The following is a 20,069-nucleotide window of genomic DNA, read 5'->3' on the forward strand; positions in this document are numbered from 1 at the left end:
CGGAACTGAGCACAAGCTGGACAGTTTTCTTCGTTGTGCTCCGGAGATAGGCACCTGTTGCATACTGTATGCTTATCACTATGTGGAAACTTGGATCGACATTGTGGGCATCTTTTGAACGGGGTCCTTTCCATCGGCAGGAGGCCCACGTGGCATCGAAAAGGCCCAACGGCCCGCGTCGACTACCAGATATAGATGGAAAGAGTTGTCGAGTCGAGGGGTACCGAGCGGAAACAATACAGTCAAAAATATAAAGTTCTTGGCCTTAGAAAGTTGAAAAACTTCGGTCCCGAAGTTGGAGTTGTCGAAGTGCATCCGAACCCAATGGCGGAGAAAAACAATCTGAAGATGGAGAAGATGCCCATGCGCACTATAGTCCAGGGGAGGAGTCACCTATCTCGTGATACTTCGAAGACTCTTCCAATACAACAAGGTGCAAACATCCGGACCGAACACTGAATTCAGCAGCCCACATGCCTCGAACATATAGATTAATCATCTTGGAAGTCTAGCATGATTAGCTTACATTCAACAGAATAGGAAAAAACTAACCTGTAGCTTCATCCTCTGGTTTATGGGCTTTCTTTGTGGTACGACCCTCCTCGACATCCATGCAGTCAGCTCTTCTGTGCTTGATGGCATTTTTATCCTCCAATGTTTTTCTCTCTTCTTGTCGCCTTCCTCCCAATGCACGTTCATCATTCTCTTCCCGTGGCCTTCTCTCCTCCTGCTTTCGTGATGCCCGCACATCTTTGTCATCTATTAGCCTTCTCTCTTCTTGATGGTTTAAAGGTTTGATATCTTTATTGTCATTCGGTATCCTATCTTCTGCCCGTCTTGAAGATCGGGCTTCTTTATCTTCTACAGTTCTTCTCTCTTCTGGTCTTCTTAATGTCCTCTCATCTTTATCTTCCTGTGTTCTCCTCTCTTCTTGTCGCCGTGCAGGCCTTCCATTTTTATCATCCACAGGCCTTCTCTCCTCTTGCCTACTCGCTGCCAATGATGCCCTAACAGCAGCTGCAATATCTGGATTCTCTTCTTCCCTATGGAAAGACAAATCAACTGTTTATATTACATATGATTTTGAAAGACTAATTGGTCTCGTTCTCTATGGACCACTAAATGAAAACTCTTTAACAACAAGGCTTCTTTTGCTAGCTTTGACAACTGAATGTTAAAGAAACTAAGTTCACAAGGCTAAAGTTAGCCTTGCTTCCTAAGTCACAATTATTTAATTCTACACACTAAATGCAACAGCAAATATTTGATATTATCACTTACTAGAATGTTTAAAAATCCAACTCCGCCGGGTTGATTTGAAAGGTTCAGTTAGTGTATCCATACCGAGTATGTGAAACGTAAAGCTTCAAGCACAGTCAATAACACAACTGTTGATTGCCGGACAAGACTAAACAAGTTACAAACACATGGTGTAGTAATGCGAACCACTAGATGGCGTGATTATGTACAGCATGTGAAATCTACAATTTCAGTTTCACACATCATAACAACTGTATTCTATTATTTTTCAAGCATTTGCAGCACCACAACAGTCAGCCCATTCTCAGATTTGTCTTTCCAAGGCTCTAATTTCGCAGATTCAGGAAATGTTTTCCCGTGGATTACATATAAACTCTTTCACGTCAATGCTTTATTGCTGTGGGTGTAATAAAAAAACCTTTAAAAACAAAAGATTGCTCAGTAATTTAATTACATGGTTGCATATGGGTGCTTCAAGTTTGAAGTAGTTTTCTTTACACATCTGGTTAGACAGTGGTACCCTGAAATCGGTCCCAGGATGCTGGTTTCTGGTCCAGGGAAGACCTGGCTTGGCAGTTTGGGCTGGACTGTTCCCATGAGGCACAGGGCCAAGACTGATTTGCATATGGCTGGGTCTGAACTGGGGTGGTGAAGTGCGGTAAAGTGCGATGATATATTCAACCTATATCTGTGTCTGGGGGTGAGCATCTGAAAAGTTTCAGCACTCCGTCCATCATCTCCTTGTGTTTGCTTTGGGCTCAATTTCACCCTTTTTTCAGTAGAGTTACCATTAAGCACAGAGCTTTGCATTACTGTATTTCTAAATCTGCAGAAGTTGTATCAAAAATATATTCTGAAACACGTTTCTGCATAGACATTCTGCAACTCTTCGAGTCTTCAGATATGCTCTATGGTGTTTTTATGCTTAATATGTCTCTTGAAAATGAATATATTTAAATTGTAAAGTGCTTTGTCATATGCCTAAGTGTATGGGGGAGTATATAGGATGATGGAGAAACACTGTTTCACCACGAGTTTCTTGCTTACCGTTTGTACCTCCAACTCCCTCTTTTGTTCTGTTGTACACCTCTGTTTCCTCCACGAGCAGACCTCCCTCCAAGTCTGTTAAACCGATCAGTTTCCTCGTAATCCTCCCCACCTACAACACCTGAAAGAGATGTGATTTCTTTACTAAAAAGTTACAATTGCATCGACACTCAACTCAAGGCAAAGACGCACACAGCCCTTCTATCCTGAAACATGCAAATAATGATGGCTGTAACCATGCATGTTACTGGAACATATTAAGGGTCTTTCAGGTGTATAATTTGGCACTCTGTGCTACAGTGACACAGTCTACTTGAGGAATTTTAGAAAAATGGGTTTATTTATAGAGAAAATCTTTGATACAAAAAATTATTAGAAGCCTACATTTTTTGCAACTTAAGAAATATCTGCACTGCTAAGCCCAACTAGCGACCAGTTGAAAAGAATGGTCAATTACATTTAACTTTACCAGAAGTTGCAAACAGTCACCAATAGGGCCCCATGAACAAGAGCTCATAGGAAAATATTATTGTCTTTAATGTGATACTTATCTACAAAATGCACAATTATCCTAGTTGTTTATTCAAGATGAACTTACTCCGGGTGAAATTCCAACAACTGTAATTCTAAGTGTCTCAGAGACCCAAATTACTGGGTCCACAAATCCAGAACCGATGATGCTAGGCTCTGAAACACTGAACCTCTCTTTCCTGCTGTGGGTTACAGGGGTTGCGCACACCTTCTTCAGGACGTTTTTTTCAAATCACTCGAGTTTTGAGGGATTTAAGGTAAAAGATAACACATGGATGATACGGCTTCTTATTCTTTTAGCGGCGTATCTTGCAGTTTTGGTGATGGTTTTAAAAAAAATTTCCACCTGGGTCAAAATGTTGCATTAACGTGGATAATTGCTGTACCAAGGGTGACCACCGTATGTGTAATAGGATCAGACACAATTGTGCTCTTTTTTAAAATGCTGAATGCAATCCCATTATGGAGCCATTTGTAAGGGAAGTCTTGAGACTACTGGATAGATAAAAGAAAAAAAAAGTACCAAGATCCGGTGACAGGGAGGCCGCTGCGTTATAAGATTAAATGCCGTAATACGGAAATAAACAAAACGGCAGAAGGAAGCAAGTATCAAGACGTTTCCCTCTTTTATCTGTCCAGCAGTCTCAAGACTTCCCTTACAAATGACTCCATAATGGGATTGCATTCAGCATTTTAAAAAAGAGCACAATTGTGTCTGATCCTATTACACATACGGTGGTCACCCTTGGTACAGCAATTATCCACGTTAATGCAACATTTTGACCCAGGTGGAATTTTTTTTTAAAACCATCACCAAAACTGCAAGATACGCCGCTAAAAGAATAAGAAGCCGTATCATCCATGTGTTATCTTTTACCTTAAATCCCTCAAAACTCGAGTGATTTTAAAAAAACGTCCTGAAGGTGTGCTCATCCCCATAAGACACCGAAACGCTGCGTCAACTCTTGTTTTTTTACTGTGTATTGTGTATAATTATTTGATCAAATGTCTGAATTATGTACTGATTTTGAAGCTTTGATGTTATTAACTTTTAAGAAATAAACTGATGGTTTTAACTGTTTTTCATAGTAGATTGTTCTTAATTGTTGCATGGATTTATTGTACCTTATACAGAGTTCCCAAACTGACGTTAGTTACTATTTTCAAATTTAGTGAGCGAAGATAGTTCTAACTGGATCGTACGGTTATTTTTGGGTCGATTACTGCCTTCCACAATATTTTTGAGGCTGGTTGTATTACGACTTAAGGGATATCCTTATGCTCAGGGACTTCTTTTCTTTTAAACTTGTTTACCCTGTCCCTTATTGGTTCAGAGGGTATCTCCCTTTTTGGTTTTGGGGTTACAGGGGTTGCACACACCATGGTTTTTGCCCGACCTGGCAGCCTCACAAGACAGAGAAGATAATGCTCCCCCTTATAGGTTTAAACCTGTCCTGACTTTTAACTTAATCACCCTCGTAGAGACCAGCCCTTTTCTACACAGTACGCCAGGCTCAAGAGTCACTGCCCTAAAAAACTAGAACTTCAAATTAGTCCACTGTGCGTATTTAACCACATTTAGGAACAGGCTCAAAGATAAAGCATGCATCATAGAATGGATGACATTGATATAAACATACGGTACTAAGGTAATGCATGTATTCAAAAACACTTGAAACTTAGTATTGTGGTACAGGGCCAGGTTATTGTTTAGGTTATTCACGGCGCATTAGCACACATACCTGTGTACACTTTCTAAACACATAACTGACCTTTATGCATTGAATAACAAGGATCATACCTTCATTCCGTCGCAGGTGTCGGGAGGGGTAGTTGAACTGCAGATCAATTTGCCTATTCTGCCGGGCCTCAGCACGGTTCTTGCTGTGGCAGCTGGTTTTGTGTGCTTTGTAGTCTATTTCACTCCGGAAAGCATGTGTAAACTGTTCAGTGCTGCAGCCGCCCTCATCACACAAAAAATGGGCTTCTCTGAAATGTTCGCGAAGGTAATCATAATCGCTGTAAAGGGACACATTTAATAGTTATTTCAAAATAACCTCAGTTCTAAGATGTTTCTAATATAGGCAAGAAATAAAAAAATTACGTTCTTGTAACTTTCATGTAGCCTCGATTCCCGTACTGTGGATACTCATGCCATCTAGAGTTTAGGATCGAAGATAGCTCTCTGGAGACCTTAATCAAGGAATTCCACAGCACTATTAAGCCACTAACAGAGAATGAGGTTTACGTAGCTTCAATGTGGAATGCCAGCTCTTTTGCTTTAAAGTTTCCATGCATAAGCTGAAAACAGCATCTTTAGCCAAAGATAGGTCACTATATCTATAGCTTTGCAAATCCTTCAAAGGTCTTGAACAATCAAATTTGAGTTTAGGGCTATTTTTGGCAGCATTCTAGTCTATACATCCATATAAAGTATAAAACGTATTGCATGCATCCTTCTACCTTGAAATGGGTCAGAGAACAGCAAAGGGATAGGAGGACAACTGTTGGAAACTTTCAGGTGTTTACAGTTGGGAAAATTGTTACAGAAACTGCAGTTAAAAAAAATAAAAACTGGATGATTCTGAGGCTCCAAGGACATGCGCGTTTTGGATGACCTTGACAAGAGGGCATGGTGTCCCAACTGCTTCCTGACATCCCCACAGAATATGTCAGCCATTAGACCAGCTAGCTCTACAGTGCCACTACCACCCCCATGTAGTCTACAGTGGTGTAGGTAGTCTCTGGCAATTACTGAACAGGACAACCCCGATTCCTCAGGGATCGTGGAAAACAGTACAGTACGTTTCGCTCAGACACTCATGCTTGCTTTCTCTCAGAAAACACACAGGCTGGCGTTTAGGACGTTTCAATAAGAATTTATTTGGTCCAGCGACAGCCTTGTGTAAAACATATGTGCTGCGACAATCAGGAGACAGAAGCATACAAAAGAAATTGCTAGTACCAATATAGTGAATAGTAGGTACATTTCTACCAGTGCAAATCAGATGAAAAAAAACAGTTCAGATAAAAACAGTAGCAGTTGCATATTCCTAAAATGTGCACACTAAGTAATTTGCTAAAATGTACCTAGCCTAACATGAAAGTGCAGGTGTATGCGTGTATCTGTAGGCAAGAATTGCCTAGGGAAAAACCAGCCCCCTCACCTGATGGTTGAGAATGAAGGACCCGGTCTCTGCGTGGAGGACGACAATGCGCAAGGGGTGTCAGACCGCTGCTTGTTGGAGGTTCGGCTTGCAGAACCCTCTTCTCAGCTTGGAAGGAATTCTCCTCTAATTTGTAGGGGGGAGCGAGGGTCTTTTATACTAAAGTGGTCACTCCAGGGTTTTTACTGTAATCAATATGTTTTTAAAACCACCATGGATGTTTTGAAAACAATCAAATGTTTTGAAAACAATCACCAATGCTTTTCTAAACAAGTGTGATCATGCACAGCTGGCCACTGGCCAGGGATGAAAAAAGTGGTGACCCTTATACAGAATAAATCTGCCGTGCCTGGGGACATATTTATGTATGTCAGGTACAGGGATTATGATAGAATACCTAGAGCCTGGTGTCGAGGAGACAGGATTAAGCTACTAGGTAAAAGGTCACCTGTTTAGAATAGTGATTGTCGTGTGGATGTTAAAATATGTATACAGGACAGGACTATCCTGAAGTTCATGACACGTGTTGTGGGCCAGTCACCAGCCAAAAATCTGGTGGTTGGGACTTCGTTTTTATATACTCTATTGCCTTTTATGAGACAGAATGCTACAAATATGGGATTGTAAAGCAGCATCGTTTACTATTATAGTAACATGGCAAGTATTTTTTTTTCTATTACATTCCCAAATCATACCTTTCCTTTGTCATCAATTACTTAATATCTACAGAAGCAAGGATGAAGAAAAAAACAACACTTTTCTATAAGATGTTTGACAAGGTGTGAATTCTATGTCTGAGCCGGAGACTAAGATTATGCATTTTTCTTTCCACTGTATTTCTCTCAGCAGCCCATCAAAGACTGTCAACATGAATAGATTACATATCCGATGAGTCTTTTAGAACTGGTCACCCCATCAACCAATAACAGTGTTTCATGCACTTCAAAGCCACATAAAAATTATGCTATGGAAAGCATTATTATATGAAAATTCTACAATTAGGAGAAACAAAGAACTTGAGTTTCATTAAAAAAGAAAAGAAAACTCGTTCATATGCTGCAAGCTTTGATCGAATTGCTCATTTTCTCAATTGGCTGGGGAAGATGACCATAAGATAGTGACTATTCAATTCCTGATGCCTTATACAAGGCTACCTAAAAACGTATGAGATATTTAGTTAATCTTGCAAAATTGATGGGATGAAGGAACCCATGAAGACAAAACACATCAGGCAAGCAACACTGAGCCATTTTTTCACAAGTTGGTTAAGTTGATTGAAGGTGAAGACTGGGTCATCTCTGAAAAAGTGTCTACTGCAACCATCGTCACAGACTAGCCTCCTGAGAGTAGACAATCTAGAGAAACTAGATGACAATTCAGGGGCTACTGTTAATGACTGCAGATATCAGAATGACTTTGCACATACAGATTTATGCTGAACAACAGTGCTGAACATCAGAATGCACAGGGGGCCACCAAAAGGTCAAAAGAGTACATCCGAAAGTAAGCTTCACTCCTTTATGAGCAGAGATGGCAGAGAAATTACATTTTCAAAACAACCAACTGCGCTTCCTTAGTGGGAACATAAATAGGTTTTTGGTTGAAATACAATTCGTTGTGTTGAATTAGATAGCTCTTTATAAAAAAAAAGCATTGCACTACTTACATACACTGCCTATGAGGAAATACAGGCCGATCATAAGTGAGTGAGAATTCTAGATAACAAAAAGATACGGTATCTCTAAGCATATTCTTTGTACCAGGAATGTAAGTCATACCGAACAACAACAAAAAACATGCTGGAGTAGCTTGATGACTTCTTCTGCAATGAAGGTTTTGCAAGCGCTGCAAATTCTGATGTCCTGTTCAAACTTCAAATGGTTCTCTAGTATGCATCTCCACTCAGATAAGTCCACTTTGTGGCTAAAAGTACTCTTTCAAATACTGAACAGTTCTGTTAAGGTTTGTGAAAACCCAGGTTGCTCCCCCATGAAAATTTATTTAGCACAAATTTTCTAACACCCAGCATTCCCCCGGTCTCCTGAATAAAATGATATCTCACTTGTGTTGCTGGGCCAAATGCCTGCTACAAGGAGGGGCCGACAATGTGCAGAGATTCAGGGAATATCACGGCATGCAGATAAGCACCATTTCTGTATACTTTTTGTCTGACTCAGCTTTGGGCACTTTTTTCCCATTTTTCACCAAAAAAAAGAATGTAGCTGTATTATGGCTAACATCTCGGTCCCCTCAAGAACAATAAACAAACCCTGGGTAGCTTTAGAATCCTCAGGCGAACTACCTCAAATAACCAAAAAAATGCTTGGCAGGTAGTGTGGGGTTTTAGGCCTGACAGTAAAGGGGTTAAAATGATGGTTCCCCGCCTCCCAAGCCATTCTTATAGCTTTCGGGGCCTGGAATAGTCTGAATGGTCACACTTGAAGGAGTATGATGGTTAGTAGTTGTGTTGTTAATATTTATCGGCAGCATGGCTACGGCAATGTGTGGTGCAAGCTGCATTGGCCTCCTGACGAGAGCCCTGGGCTTATTGTTTTTTATTTGTTTGTTTTGTACAAACTAAGCACTGGGTGAAGGTCAACCGAAAATGTCTGAAACTTTCCTAGATCGATTGATAGGTTAGACACATTCAATCGGAACACAAGATACTAACCTACGTTCTCACAACTCACACTTCCCAGGTTTGAAATATAAATTATATTGTTAAACACCTGATAACACCAAATTCATTGGTGATTGATGTGGATCAGGAGTCTTTTGGAACATCAGAATGACATTCTAATAAAGCAATATAAACCGTTTCAAGATATCTGAGAATACGGATTATCTAAAGTGCTGAAAGAAGGGAGGAGCATGGCACCATTTCAATGGTGTTGCACAATATTTAAAATACCCAAATAGTGAGCAACACACTTTTTTTCACTCATGGACTTCTTTTATTCCCAGCAGAAGAGAGCTTCTTGAATCAAAATTGTTGTGTGTACCACGAATGGGGCTCCAAAATGTCCTTTATAAAAGGCATTGGATATCTATCCTCAATCATGTTGTGTTTTAAGCCTCTGTAATCCATATTATGTCGAACATTTTGGTATTTCTTGGATACAAAATTAATAATGGTTTCCAGCTGGTGAAGAAGGTGGTCCAATTAAATTATTATTTACGTTCTTCTGAAAATAAGCTGTTAAAGATCTCAGTTGCTCTCTATCGGCGAATACATGCTTTCAAAGGGAACAATGGCTCAAGAATCAATTCGAAGAAACAATCATACTCTCTGTGAGAAGAAACAAAACATCAGGAGACGTTAAAGCTGGAGAAAAAGCATGGCATAGCAATGGCATGGACAAAAGGTTAGTCACTATTATATTAGAAGTGGAGTCTGCTTGTTGAAATATATAGTATGCCTCTTGAAACAAGAAGATCCAAAAAACACCATAATTTGGAGAGGCAATAATGCCACAATACAGTATGTCCAAATGATCTGCAAATCAGACTTGCAATAAAACTGAATTCTTGTAAATTGGTCCCGAAAATTATAGTGCAACATCAAAAGGTCAAATTGCTTTAGGAGCCTTCTTAACTCTCTTAAGTAAGTGTAGGAAAGGTATTTGTTGCAGTTCCCTCCACACTTTCTGCCTTGTATTAAAGGCAACTTTGACTGAAGTGTACTAGGTTCCTGCTTTCCCAAAACCTGTACAATCGTTTCGCCCAACTGGTAAAAGCTTTAGCATCCTCTCCAAGTCCCTAATAAATGATACCCTGGTACCTAGGAGCCGAGGTAATAAAGAGGGTCCCTAAGGGCTGCAGCACAAATTGTGCCATCCTAAGGGACCCCACCCAAGAACATGCAAGACTGCCATTTCAGGCTATGTGTCATGGTGCAGTCAAAAGTGAAAACACAACATGTCAAACATCCCTGTGTGCCATGACCCTAACACTGATGTAATATTTGTAAGTCACCCCTACAGTAGACCAGACAGCCCTGAGGCAGGGTGCTTAATACTACATGTGAGGGCATACCTGCATAAGTAGATATGTCCATGTCCTGATCAATCCTATTACTGCCAGTACAAGTGACCAGGGAAGCCATTTAACCCAGGTACATGATGGCCTCATTGAAAATAGGGATGTTTGGTATCACACATCTTGTATTGTTAAATCCACACTGCTGCCAGAGTTGGATTTATGAATACATCCACCCAGAGGGCAGCTTAGAGGTGCCCCCTGAAAATCTACCAGCCTGGTGGGCTTGCTGACTGGTCTATGCCAGCCTGCCGCCCAAGACTGTTCTAACCTCCTAGGGGGTGAGGGCCTTTGCTCTCAGGAGAACCCGAACAAAGGCCTGCTCGGGAAGAGGGTGTAACAACCCCTCCCACAGAATGGCCTGCTGATTAGTCTCCTTGGGCGGGCTAACTTCAAAGAAGTCATCGCCTTTAGAATGCGAATCTGGCTCCCCTAACAGGAGAGGCTCCTCACCCATTACTCCCCAGCCAGAGCCCACTTGGCACCCGGACAGGTGGTAAAATTAGATAGTCAGGTAGGCGTGCCATCCCCAGACTAGTACCACCCAAAGGTGGGCTAGCTGCCAAGTGGACACACATTTTCAGAGGTAGCCATCTTTGAGATGGCACACCTAGGAAATTCTGAGACAAGGTTATGCCCACTTCCTAAAGGAAGTGGTTAGATAGAGGGCGTGGAGACCCTAAGGGTCAGTAGCCATTTGGTTTCTACCCTACACCCTCCTAACGCAACTAAATTCAGTATTTAGGGGAGCCCCTGGCACCAGAGAAGCAGATTCTGATGACCTAGACAAGGGAGGTCACTAAAGAGCCGCAAAAGCAGAGAAGAGAAGAGAGCAGAAGCAGATTGCCTAGAACCTACCCTACTGACCTGCCTGCATCCCTAGTCAAAAACTGCGCCAAAGCCGACTCCTTTAGCAGCTGCTGACTTTGGAAACCTGGACGGATTGCCTGCCTTCAAAAAAGACTCAAGACCTACTGTGAACAGCAGACCTGTTCTCAAGAAACTCAGAAAGAAAAGACTTGAGGGCTCCAGAATTGACAATGCCCAACACCTAAAGTCACCACTGCACCCGTCGCCTCCGGCCCGAGTTGAAGAGGGCCACTGGTGTCAACAAGGTCCCTCAGCCCTCCAGAGCTCGAGTCCATCCACTCCTCAGGAATTCCCAGACGTCGCCTGTAGCATCTGTACGCAGGTCCCCTCAACTGCTCCGGTAAGGAAAAACCAGATGCCTTGGGACAACCCTGCCCACATCGCCCCTAGGCTTTGGAGAAGAGGACCAAAGGTGTTCCACCATCCCCAAGCATCGTATGTCTTGTACCCCCTTGCTGGTTCAGCAAGACTGGCCTTCTCCCTTGAAATACATTGGGCTCCCACTGCTGTATAGCACCCTGCACCCAGCCGCTCTTGTGCCGATGGTGGTGTACTGTTGGTGCTGCCTTGGACCTTGCCCACCACTCACCTCAACCCCTGGAGATTGGTCTTGTAAGTCCCTGTACTATACCTGTTTACAGAAATTGTTCTTCCTTCCACAGGATACACTGCAGAACTCAGAAATTGCACTGTGTCTACTTTTTAAAGTGAAGCACAAGTTACTTACCTTTGGTAACGATATAGCTGTAAGAAACATTAGTCGTGATAGATTCCTTACCTTAGAATTACCTCCAGGTGTCAGACTGTATCAGGAAAGTTTGTCAGCAGTACCCCCGCACATCGATAGGCGTAGTCGTACGGCTCTGCGCACGTCGTTGGCACTGGGATGACGTCACTGGAGCTATTTAGACATGCCCGGGCGCGCTGACGTCAGTTCTGTACATGACTTTCCGCACCAGGAACGCAGAGCTATGCAAGAAACTGACCACAGGTGCCATGAAACTAGGGCCCTGAAAGGGATGTCCTTAACCCTAGAAATCAGTTCGCAGAACAGGTAGGATGGATGGGGCGGTAAAGAATCTATCACTACTAATGTTTCTCACAGATCTGTTTTTACCCAAGGTAAGTAACTTGTGCATCTGAAAGAAACACGTAGTGATAAGATTCCTTACCTTAGAATAGATACCTCAGCAATACCAACCCCGGTGGTGGGTCCGCGAATCAAGATCACACCAGAAAGTCCTGGAGAACAGAACGGCCAAAGAATCAGTATCTCTGGACTTGGCTGTCGAGGCAGTAATTCTTTGTAAACGTGTGCAGTGAGACCCACATAGCTGCCTGACAGATGCCATGTAAGGGAACTCCCCGTCCCAAAGCAGTAGTAGCTGCTGTCGCCCTGGTAGAATGGGCACGCAGCCCCACCGGAGGCTTCTTTTTAGCCAAAGAATAACAAGCCTTTATGCACAGAACGACCCACCGAGAGATGGTACTCTTGTGCACGACCCAAACTTTCTTGGCGCCCATGTAGACAACAAAGAGCTGGTCACCCATGGGGAACTGTTGTGTGAGGTTCAAGTAGAATGAGAGTGCACGTTTTGGGTCCAGACAGTGGAGCCTCTCATCCTCTTTCGAGGGATGCGGAGGCGGAAAGAAGGTGGGCAAAGTGATGGTCTGCCTGATGTGAAAGGCAGTGACAACCTTTGGCAGAAAAGAAGAGCGTGTCCTTAGGACAACTTTGTCCGGATGGACTGAAAAAAATGGAGGTTTAGAAGAAAGAGCCTGACAATGTTTACTTACTTAGTTGACAAGGAAGGGAGGATTCGAGGTATCCCAGGTTAGACTGGCCTGTGAGGGCTCCTCTTGAAAAAGAAGTAACATATCGTCAGCATGCACACACGTGTAAACAGCACGGTGGAGCCGAAACTGAATGAACCCCATGCATCACCATCTGCGGCGCTGGACAGCCTTCTTGGTATTTATCACAGCTGCTGTGCTTAGGTGTCTGCGGTCTGTAGTGAAGTGTGCCAATGATGCACAATCAGAGGACACAGGGGAGTTCAGCTACTCCGCACCACAGTTGACCCTGTTCACATTCATGAGGGTCCAGAGAAAAACTGCGGATTAATGATCGCTCAAAGTTATTTGGGTATTTATTGACCTGCGCTGCATAATAAGGAAAACGTAGAAAATGTTATGATAAATTATGATTCCAAATTTATAGGGAAAAAGAATTGTGAATTCACGGCAACTGTAATTGTACTGTTAGTCACGCGTTCGATAAACTTGCAATGAAAAGAAAAATCCGTTTCTCACCAGTGTGGCAACCCCAGATGTCGCTAGGCGGCATCGGCTCGGCCCTCGGGCACAGTGCGGGTTACAGCCTGGCAGGCGGCAGGCTGGAAGAGAGCAGGTGCTCCATGTAGCCAGGAGGGGTAGCATACACATTTCCGCATGCCAGTAATATGTTTGCACGACAATTGTTTACGAGCCATTACCCTCACACATCCCATATATTATGTATCAGTCGCCTAACAGCCGCGGTAACAAAATCCAGCGGGGACGCAGGCTTATTGGTGCGATAACATGCTGCTGACACAACCCGCTCAGTCAGGCCAGGCCCTTCCCAGAAGGCTAAGTAGGCAAAGCCAGAGCCCAGGGGCTGCCAGCCGCAGGGCTAATGAACGCCTGCAACGCCCGCCTCCTGTGCAAGCAGGGCAGTTACTGGCTCCGCACAGCCAGGAGCCGGGTGGACCCTCCCAGGCGCGGCACGGGAGCACTGTTAAAGACAGGGTGTTTTTCTCTAGTCTCTTTTAATGAAAAGATTCAACACTGACGCTTTTTCATGTAGTAGGCCACTAAAGCAAACGTGGACTTAGTTATAGGACACAGACGTGGGGCTACTTTTATGCAGATCGCAGACAGCGAATGTATTTCTCTTGATTTCTAGGCAATACTTACTTAGCAACCCTTCGCCACTCCAACGAACCTCATCAATTAACAAGAAACAAGTCAGGTCCCAGGCCGGCAGCCAATCACAGCGCGGCCCGGGACACACGACAACGAGGGGCGGGACTTAAAAAAAAGAGTCAGAAACGCCCACGATTCGCGTTCTGAACGGGAAAAACTGATAGACAACGATGTCTTCCAATGGCTAGCCTCCATTTATGGAGCTAGCCAATGGAAGAAGGGGCGGGTTCAAGTCCCCCATTATGTTATAACATTAGCTTTTGCCTGGGCGAAACGCTCCTTGCGCAGCTTTCGACAGGCGAAACCTAAAAACTTAAACAGGCATGAAGTGGTAAAAAGCCAGAACCAAACTCCGCTCTTATTCAAACAACTAGAAGAGACTCAAGGCAAATGTGTTTCGCAGGCGTATAGAAACTGTAAAACAATCTGCAGTTCAAATAACAAACTCCAAATAAGGGAGAAAAAGCAAGGCCGAAATAAACTTCAAAATTGCCTGCACACGGTACAAAGCATTTCATCAGTCTTCCCATCTATCTGAAATATAAGCTCCGAACCATGCGACAGAAAAGAAAAAGACTTTAGACAAGACCAACCTCCTTCGGGAAATCCACCTTCTCCCCCCACCAAAAAAACCAAGAATTGGCATAGCCAATAGGTCTCGCCTATGGGACCTTCGAAGTGGTTAGTCATGCAGCACATTATCCTGGGTGCTGTGCCGCCATGGACTGAAGCATTGTTAGGCTTATCTGCACCACTTTTGTACCTTGTGCAATAGCTCATTGGTGATTTTTTTAATCAGACTTTGCTACCGGCCACTAAGGCAAAATGGAGAAACTAATGCAATAAACATATGACACAGCTGTTTCTAAAACGACTGTGGTGTGTAATATTTTATCACAGACAAATTCTGATCCATGCATAACTTCTGAAAAAGGGAATGAAACGGATTTGCCAACATTTATGCTGCTTGTTTAATAAGGAACGGGACAAACATTGGAGAGATTATGAGGTGCAAATTAAAAAGGTCAGAGGCAAAATCCGTGTACCGCCTAGTGTGTTCCAGTGTCACATTTGTGACACCTTCAGCCTGGCATGGCATTTTAACCATCAGCAGTTTGCTGGCCAGGATTCGTATGTCTAATCTGTGAACTGCAAGTCCCAGAATGCAATCTGCAGTGGAAGGAGGTTGGAGTTTCCATTTATTGGAACCGCTCCTCGATTACTTGGAAACCTTTGCTTTTGCTTAACTTGGAACAAGAAGACTACCACAGCCATTCCCGACTGAATTCATTGATGCCATGTGTTTCACCCTCAGCCAGTTCCATGTTTTTGTTCCATTCTGGTTTGTATAGTATGTAAGGGCTTCAGAATGAAAAGTACTATCCATTATCTAGTAACTAAAAGGTCATGGCCGGGTGAATGGGTCATATGACCCCTGTGCACATTTGATCTGGATGTTACACTGTATTGGGCAGTGCCTTAAACTAGTCACACAAAATCAATGCCATACTTAATAGATTTGCATTCCTTTCATAACGCTGCGTCTTTCTTCGTAGTTCTCGGGGAGTGGTATATGGCGTGCTTTTGCGTTCTAGGTTTGATAACTAAACAGACAAAATGGAAACCTTAAAGCTGAATGTAATGCGATGTGATTGGGCTAATGAAATGCTCCCGTATTTTAGTCCAGGTGCACACTCCAGAGGCCGCAGCTGCAGGTTTATTTCAAAGAGACCAATTCCCGCCAGGTGGGCTGAGTTAAGTACTTTAGTGGTGAATATGCAGGCATAGCCAGCACTTCGTGGCTGGAGATGTTGGAGTGAAGAGAACGCCCCTAAATGTAAGCAAATTAGTGAAGCGGCATGGTTTTCTTTTGATGAGCGAGGTATGAGGAAATGGCAAAGACTCGCTGATCACATCAGGTGGGCTGGAGGTACGATGTTCTGTATATTAGTACCATGCAAAGAGTTCCCCCTCTGGGGAAAGAAAGAGGCACGGGTGGCGTCTCAGCATCCGATGCGCACAGGTGCCTAAGCTTCTGCAGCGCCAGTAAAATGGCGTCTAGCCTCCACAGGTCTAGATAGAGCTCGCCTTTTTGGTCCAGAATCCATACCCCATGTTCACGAGGGCGGTCCCTGTGTGTACTGTGTCCACAGTAGGCACTTCTGGTTGGCGGCAGGTGCACAGAGCGAACGGCGGTCCAGCCCTGGGCTCATGCAGATGAAGCTCCTTGCTACCTCCCTTCCAGATACCAGAGACATTTTGGAGTTGTATACCAGCAGCATCTCGTTCCATTCCGGAAAGACAGCGGGGGGGGCAGATCTTCTGGTGGCCTGCACGCCCCTTTTTGACATAAAGGATCTAACATATGCGAGATTTGCATCCATTAACAGGTTTTTCAGTAATCATTCCCTGCTGGTCAAGCTAGAGAAAAACTAATAGCAATGAATCATAAACACTTCTGATGAAAGAAACCTGATTTTGCAAACAGCGGGGAGCGCACTGGGAGGGTGACTAATAGGACAAGTGGGAATGTGGTGGCAACCCAAGCACTTGTGTGGTGAAAACAATAGTTGAGAAGCAGCAAGGACACTTTTTCAAAGTAATTGCGGTAACATTTTACCACGATAAAAGCGGGAGCGCAAGGACACAAACACAGCGGGCTTTGAGTGTGATGGACGAAACAACTAGTGGTCGAAGAGAAAGGTCTTGAGCAGTCTTCTGAAGGCCGGGAGGTCTGTGGTCTGTCGTAGGTGAAGAGGGAGGGCATTCCAGGACTTGGCAGCGCGGTGGAAGAAGGATCTGCCCCCGGAAGTGGTTCTGTGAATGCGCGGGACGGCGGCCAGGGACAGGTCGGCGGAACAGAGTTTCCTGTTGGGTACGTGGACGGCGAGTCTTTTGTTGAGATAGGCAGGGCCGGTCTTATGGAGTGCTTTGTGTGCGTGAATCATGAGTTTGAATGTGATTCTATTGTCGACGGGGAGCCAGTGCAAGTCTCTCAGGTGCGGGGTGGTGTGGTCCCTGCGCGGGACGTCCAGGATCAGGCGTGCTGAGGAGTTCTATATTCTTTGGAGTCTGTTGATGAGCTTGGACGGGGCTCCGGCGTAGAGGGCGTTTTCGTAGTCAAAGTCGGCTGCTGACGAGAGCATGGGTGACGGTTTTCTGTGTGTCTGGCGGGATCCATCTGTAGATCTTGCGGAGCATGCGGAGGGTGTGAAAGCAGGAGGAGGAGACTGCGTTGACTAGGTTGGTCATGCTGAGCTTGGAGTGGAGGATAACTCCTAGGTTGCGTGCGTGGTTGGTTGGTGCTGGGGGGGTTCCCAGTGATGCTGGCCACCAGGAGTCGTCCCACGCGGAGGGGTTGGGCCCGAGGATGAGGATCTCCATCTTGTCCGTATTCAGCTTGAGTCTGCTTGCCTCCATCCAATCAGCGACGGCCTTCATGCCCTGGTGTAGGTTGGCTTTGGCGGTGAGGGGGTCCTTGGTGAGGGAGAGTATCAGCTGGCTATCACATGTAAGACACATCATATTCCTCCCTTGCTAAGAAAACACTGACTTAGCACAGAAATGGACTCCAAATTACGCAGGCTTATTTCCACCAGTCAGCCTGAGCGCAGTCTAAACACCTCTAATCAATCACATGACATACAGTCTACAGCCTCCCTTCTCACAGCCGATGGAAACTTAGCCTAATCAGTCCCCCCTTCCTGGAGCACAAACTCACTTGCCGCCTAACAGACGGCACACTAAAATCCATTCCTCCCCTCACCACATTCGGAATAAACCTTGCTAATCCCTCTAAGACTTCAACTGCCAGCACACCCTCTGAAGAGATGTAATCAAATGCCCACCCTTCCGCATAGTGCATGCAGATGAAACATTATCTGACTAGAGGACAGATTCCAAAAAATGTAATTATATTGCATAAATCCTGTACCTGGATGAAGCCCCGTCCCAGTACATTAAGTAAAAACAAAACGAGTGTACTGTTCAACTTGAAATTGGTCTTCACCCAACATGAACAGTTTTTAACGGAATAAACTAAACATCGCTAGTAGAGCTACGCAATCTGCATCACAGCAACCACAGTCTACGGTTATCCTGGTCACAGTCTTATGATTACAATACTGTCAAGTCTTGTACATAGAACTACCAATACAAATCCAAAAATCTATTATTAATGCAGAAACAGGCTGGCAGTATATACCACACTAGCCTGACAAAACAAAGTTGAAGAAACACTAAAGAAGGGAACACGAGGTCACAACCAATCTACTAAATGTTCAGGAAGGAAAAGAAAACTTATCTTGAGAAAATTACTTGGCAGCAAGCACTGTACACAGGCGCTCAAAAATATGGACCACCAGAGAAATACGATACAATACTCAAGATACAAAATTAACCTTACATAAATCTACTAATTGCACCTAACTGACGAGACCACCTATTCGACCTACAGAACGACTTACATGGACCAAACATGTAAACATCAATTTTACACACTTTATTTTGAAACCCTGGCAATCATAGCTCTTACAGCATCATGTGCTTGTATGATGTATCTTGTTTAACACTGTATAGAACTCTTAAAGGAATTAGCAAACTCATGTACCCCTACCAATACATACAGTAATGGGGGAGTTAATAAAAACATCAAATCACAAAGGTTTGTTGCAGATCTCAATAAACACGATGTGAAAACAAAACAAAAAAACAGATACAAAGCTTCCTTTTATTACAGAAGATGAGCTCCACTTTCAAAAAGACTGATATTAAAACCAATTAAGCCTGGCCTAATGAAACATTTTCATGCCATAAGAACCTTTTGCTTCACAGAAAACTCTGGATTTGACATACCTGTAATACTCCTGGGCTCCATCTGAATCACAAAAGTGACAGAAATAGTGGTCTCTTCGCAGGTGTTTCAGCAGCTCATCATTGTCCAGATAACGCTCGTCGCAGAATTTGCATAGTGGGTGACCTCTGTGCGAAGTATCATCGGGGTCGCCAGATATCCGATGTCGGGCAAGGTCTTTGCGGGAATACCACTTTCGCTCATATGTGAAGTTCTAATGGCAGTGGAGGGAAAAATGGTGATTTATGTGATTAAGAAAAATATTCACAACATACCAACTCACACAGAATGCAGGGCATACCAATTTTTCAAATTCTGATGTATATTAAGGGTCACTAAAATCTGCTTTGTTCAACGGGCAGTAAGGGAGAATGCTTACGTTTATCTGTAACACCATAGATGCAAGCATTTTTTGTCTAGAATGCATCTACCTGAGAGTTTTAAGTATTTAACATCAGAACCCGGACATTTCAACCACAAACGCTGTACCAAACGACAGCATGGTTTCATAGCATGATGTTCTGTTAAGAGTGGATACCGCAAAAACAGTAGATGAATACATGATTGAAGAAAAGCTAATTTGCAATGAATGTTCAGCTAGATAAATGAAACATACTGACGACATATCTAGAATTTACATAGTGGGTGAGCCTTTTCCCATTTTCCTTCTGATCTCACGAGATGTCTATTCAGGCTGTATTTTAACTTGTTAAGAGTGGGAGATTTTGATATCAGGAGGCAGTGCATTGCAGTTATGGGGACCTTGAAGATAAAGAGACTGGAAACAGGATTCAGTGGAAGGTGATATTTGCTGCGACACGCAGGATGAGGTTGGCAAATTACTGGACATGTGTAACATGTCAAAGTCAGCAAGAGAATGTAGGTAAATTCAATTAACCACAGTGAAGACAACTGTCAATAGCTTGGAGAGTGCCCGGTTAACGAAGTGCAGCAACTTTGAACAGGGGGAAAGGAATGTTGCTAGAGGTAGTTACGATAATGCAATGCCTTTAGAAGTAGAGAATTATTTGAAGCATTAGCATGGTGGAATGGAACAAAGATGTATTTTTCATCTGTTTAATACTTAGCAATGTGCCAGTATGTTTGTGGTAATAATAAACACTTCCATATGCATCAAATGTTTGAAAAAAGACTGGATTCTTAGAAGACCAGTTGAAGGTCATGATGTAGGGGGAAGCGGAGCAAAGTAAGAGAGTAGATGTGATCTGAGCAAGAGGAAGGGGACCTATATTTTGGAAGAGTTCAAGATCCTTTATTGGATGGAGTAAGTAAATGTGGGAGCACAGAAGAGTGGCGTGCTGTCAGTGTAGAGGAGG

The 20,069-nt window shown here is 43.6% G+C and overlaps 1 protein-coding gene across 1 annotated transcript in view; it reads right to left on the reverse strand.

Annotated features, from left to right (window-relative positions):
* ZNF598 (zinc finger protein 598, E3 ubiquitin ligase) overlaps window positions 1-20,069 on the reverse strand; it is a 174,142-nt gene that overhangs the window by 115,113 nt on the left and 38,960 nt on the right. The window contains exons 4-7 of the mRNA XM_086940509.1: window positions 18,735-18,946; window positions 4,640-4,857; window positions 2,308-2,428; window positions 553-1,043 (exon numbers count right to left, since the gene is read on the reverse strand). Of these exons, the coding sequence (XP_086796635.1) occupies window positions 553-1,043; window positions 2,308-2,428; window positions 4,640-4,857; window positions 18,735-18,946 (1,042 nt within the window). The remainder of the gene's footprint in view (window positions 1-552; window positions 1,044-2,307; window positions 2,429-4,639; window positions 4,858-18,734; window positions 18,947-20,069) is intronic.

Source organism: Lissotriton vulgaris, chromosome 10 (assembly GCF_964263255.1).
Source record: "Lissotriton vulgaris chromosome 10, aLisVul1.2, whole genome shotgun sequence".
In the NCBI taxonomy this organism is placed as follows: Eukaryota; Metazoa; Chordata; class Amphibia; order Caudata; family Salamandridae; genus Lissotriton; species Lissotriton vulgaris.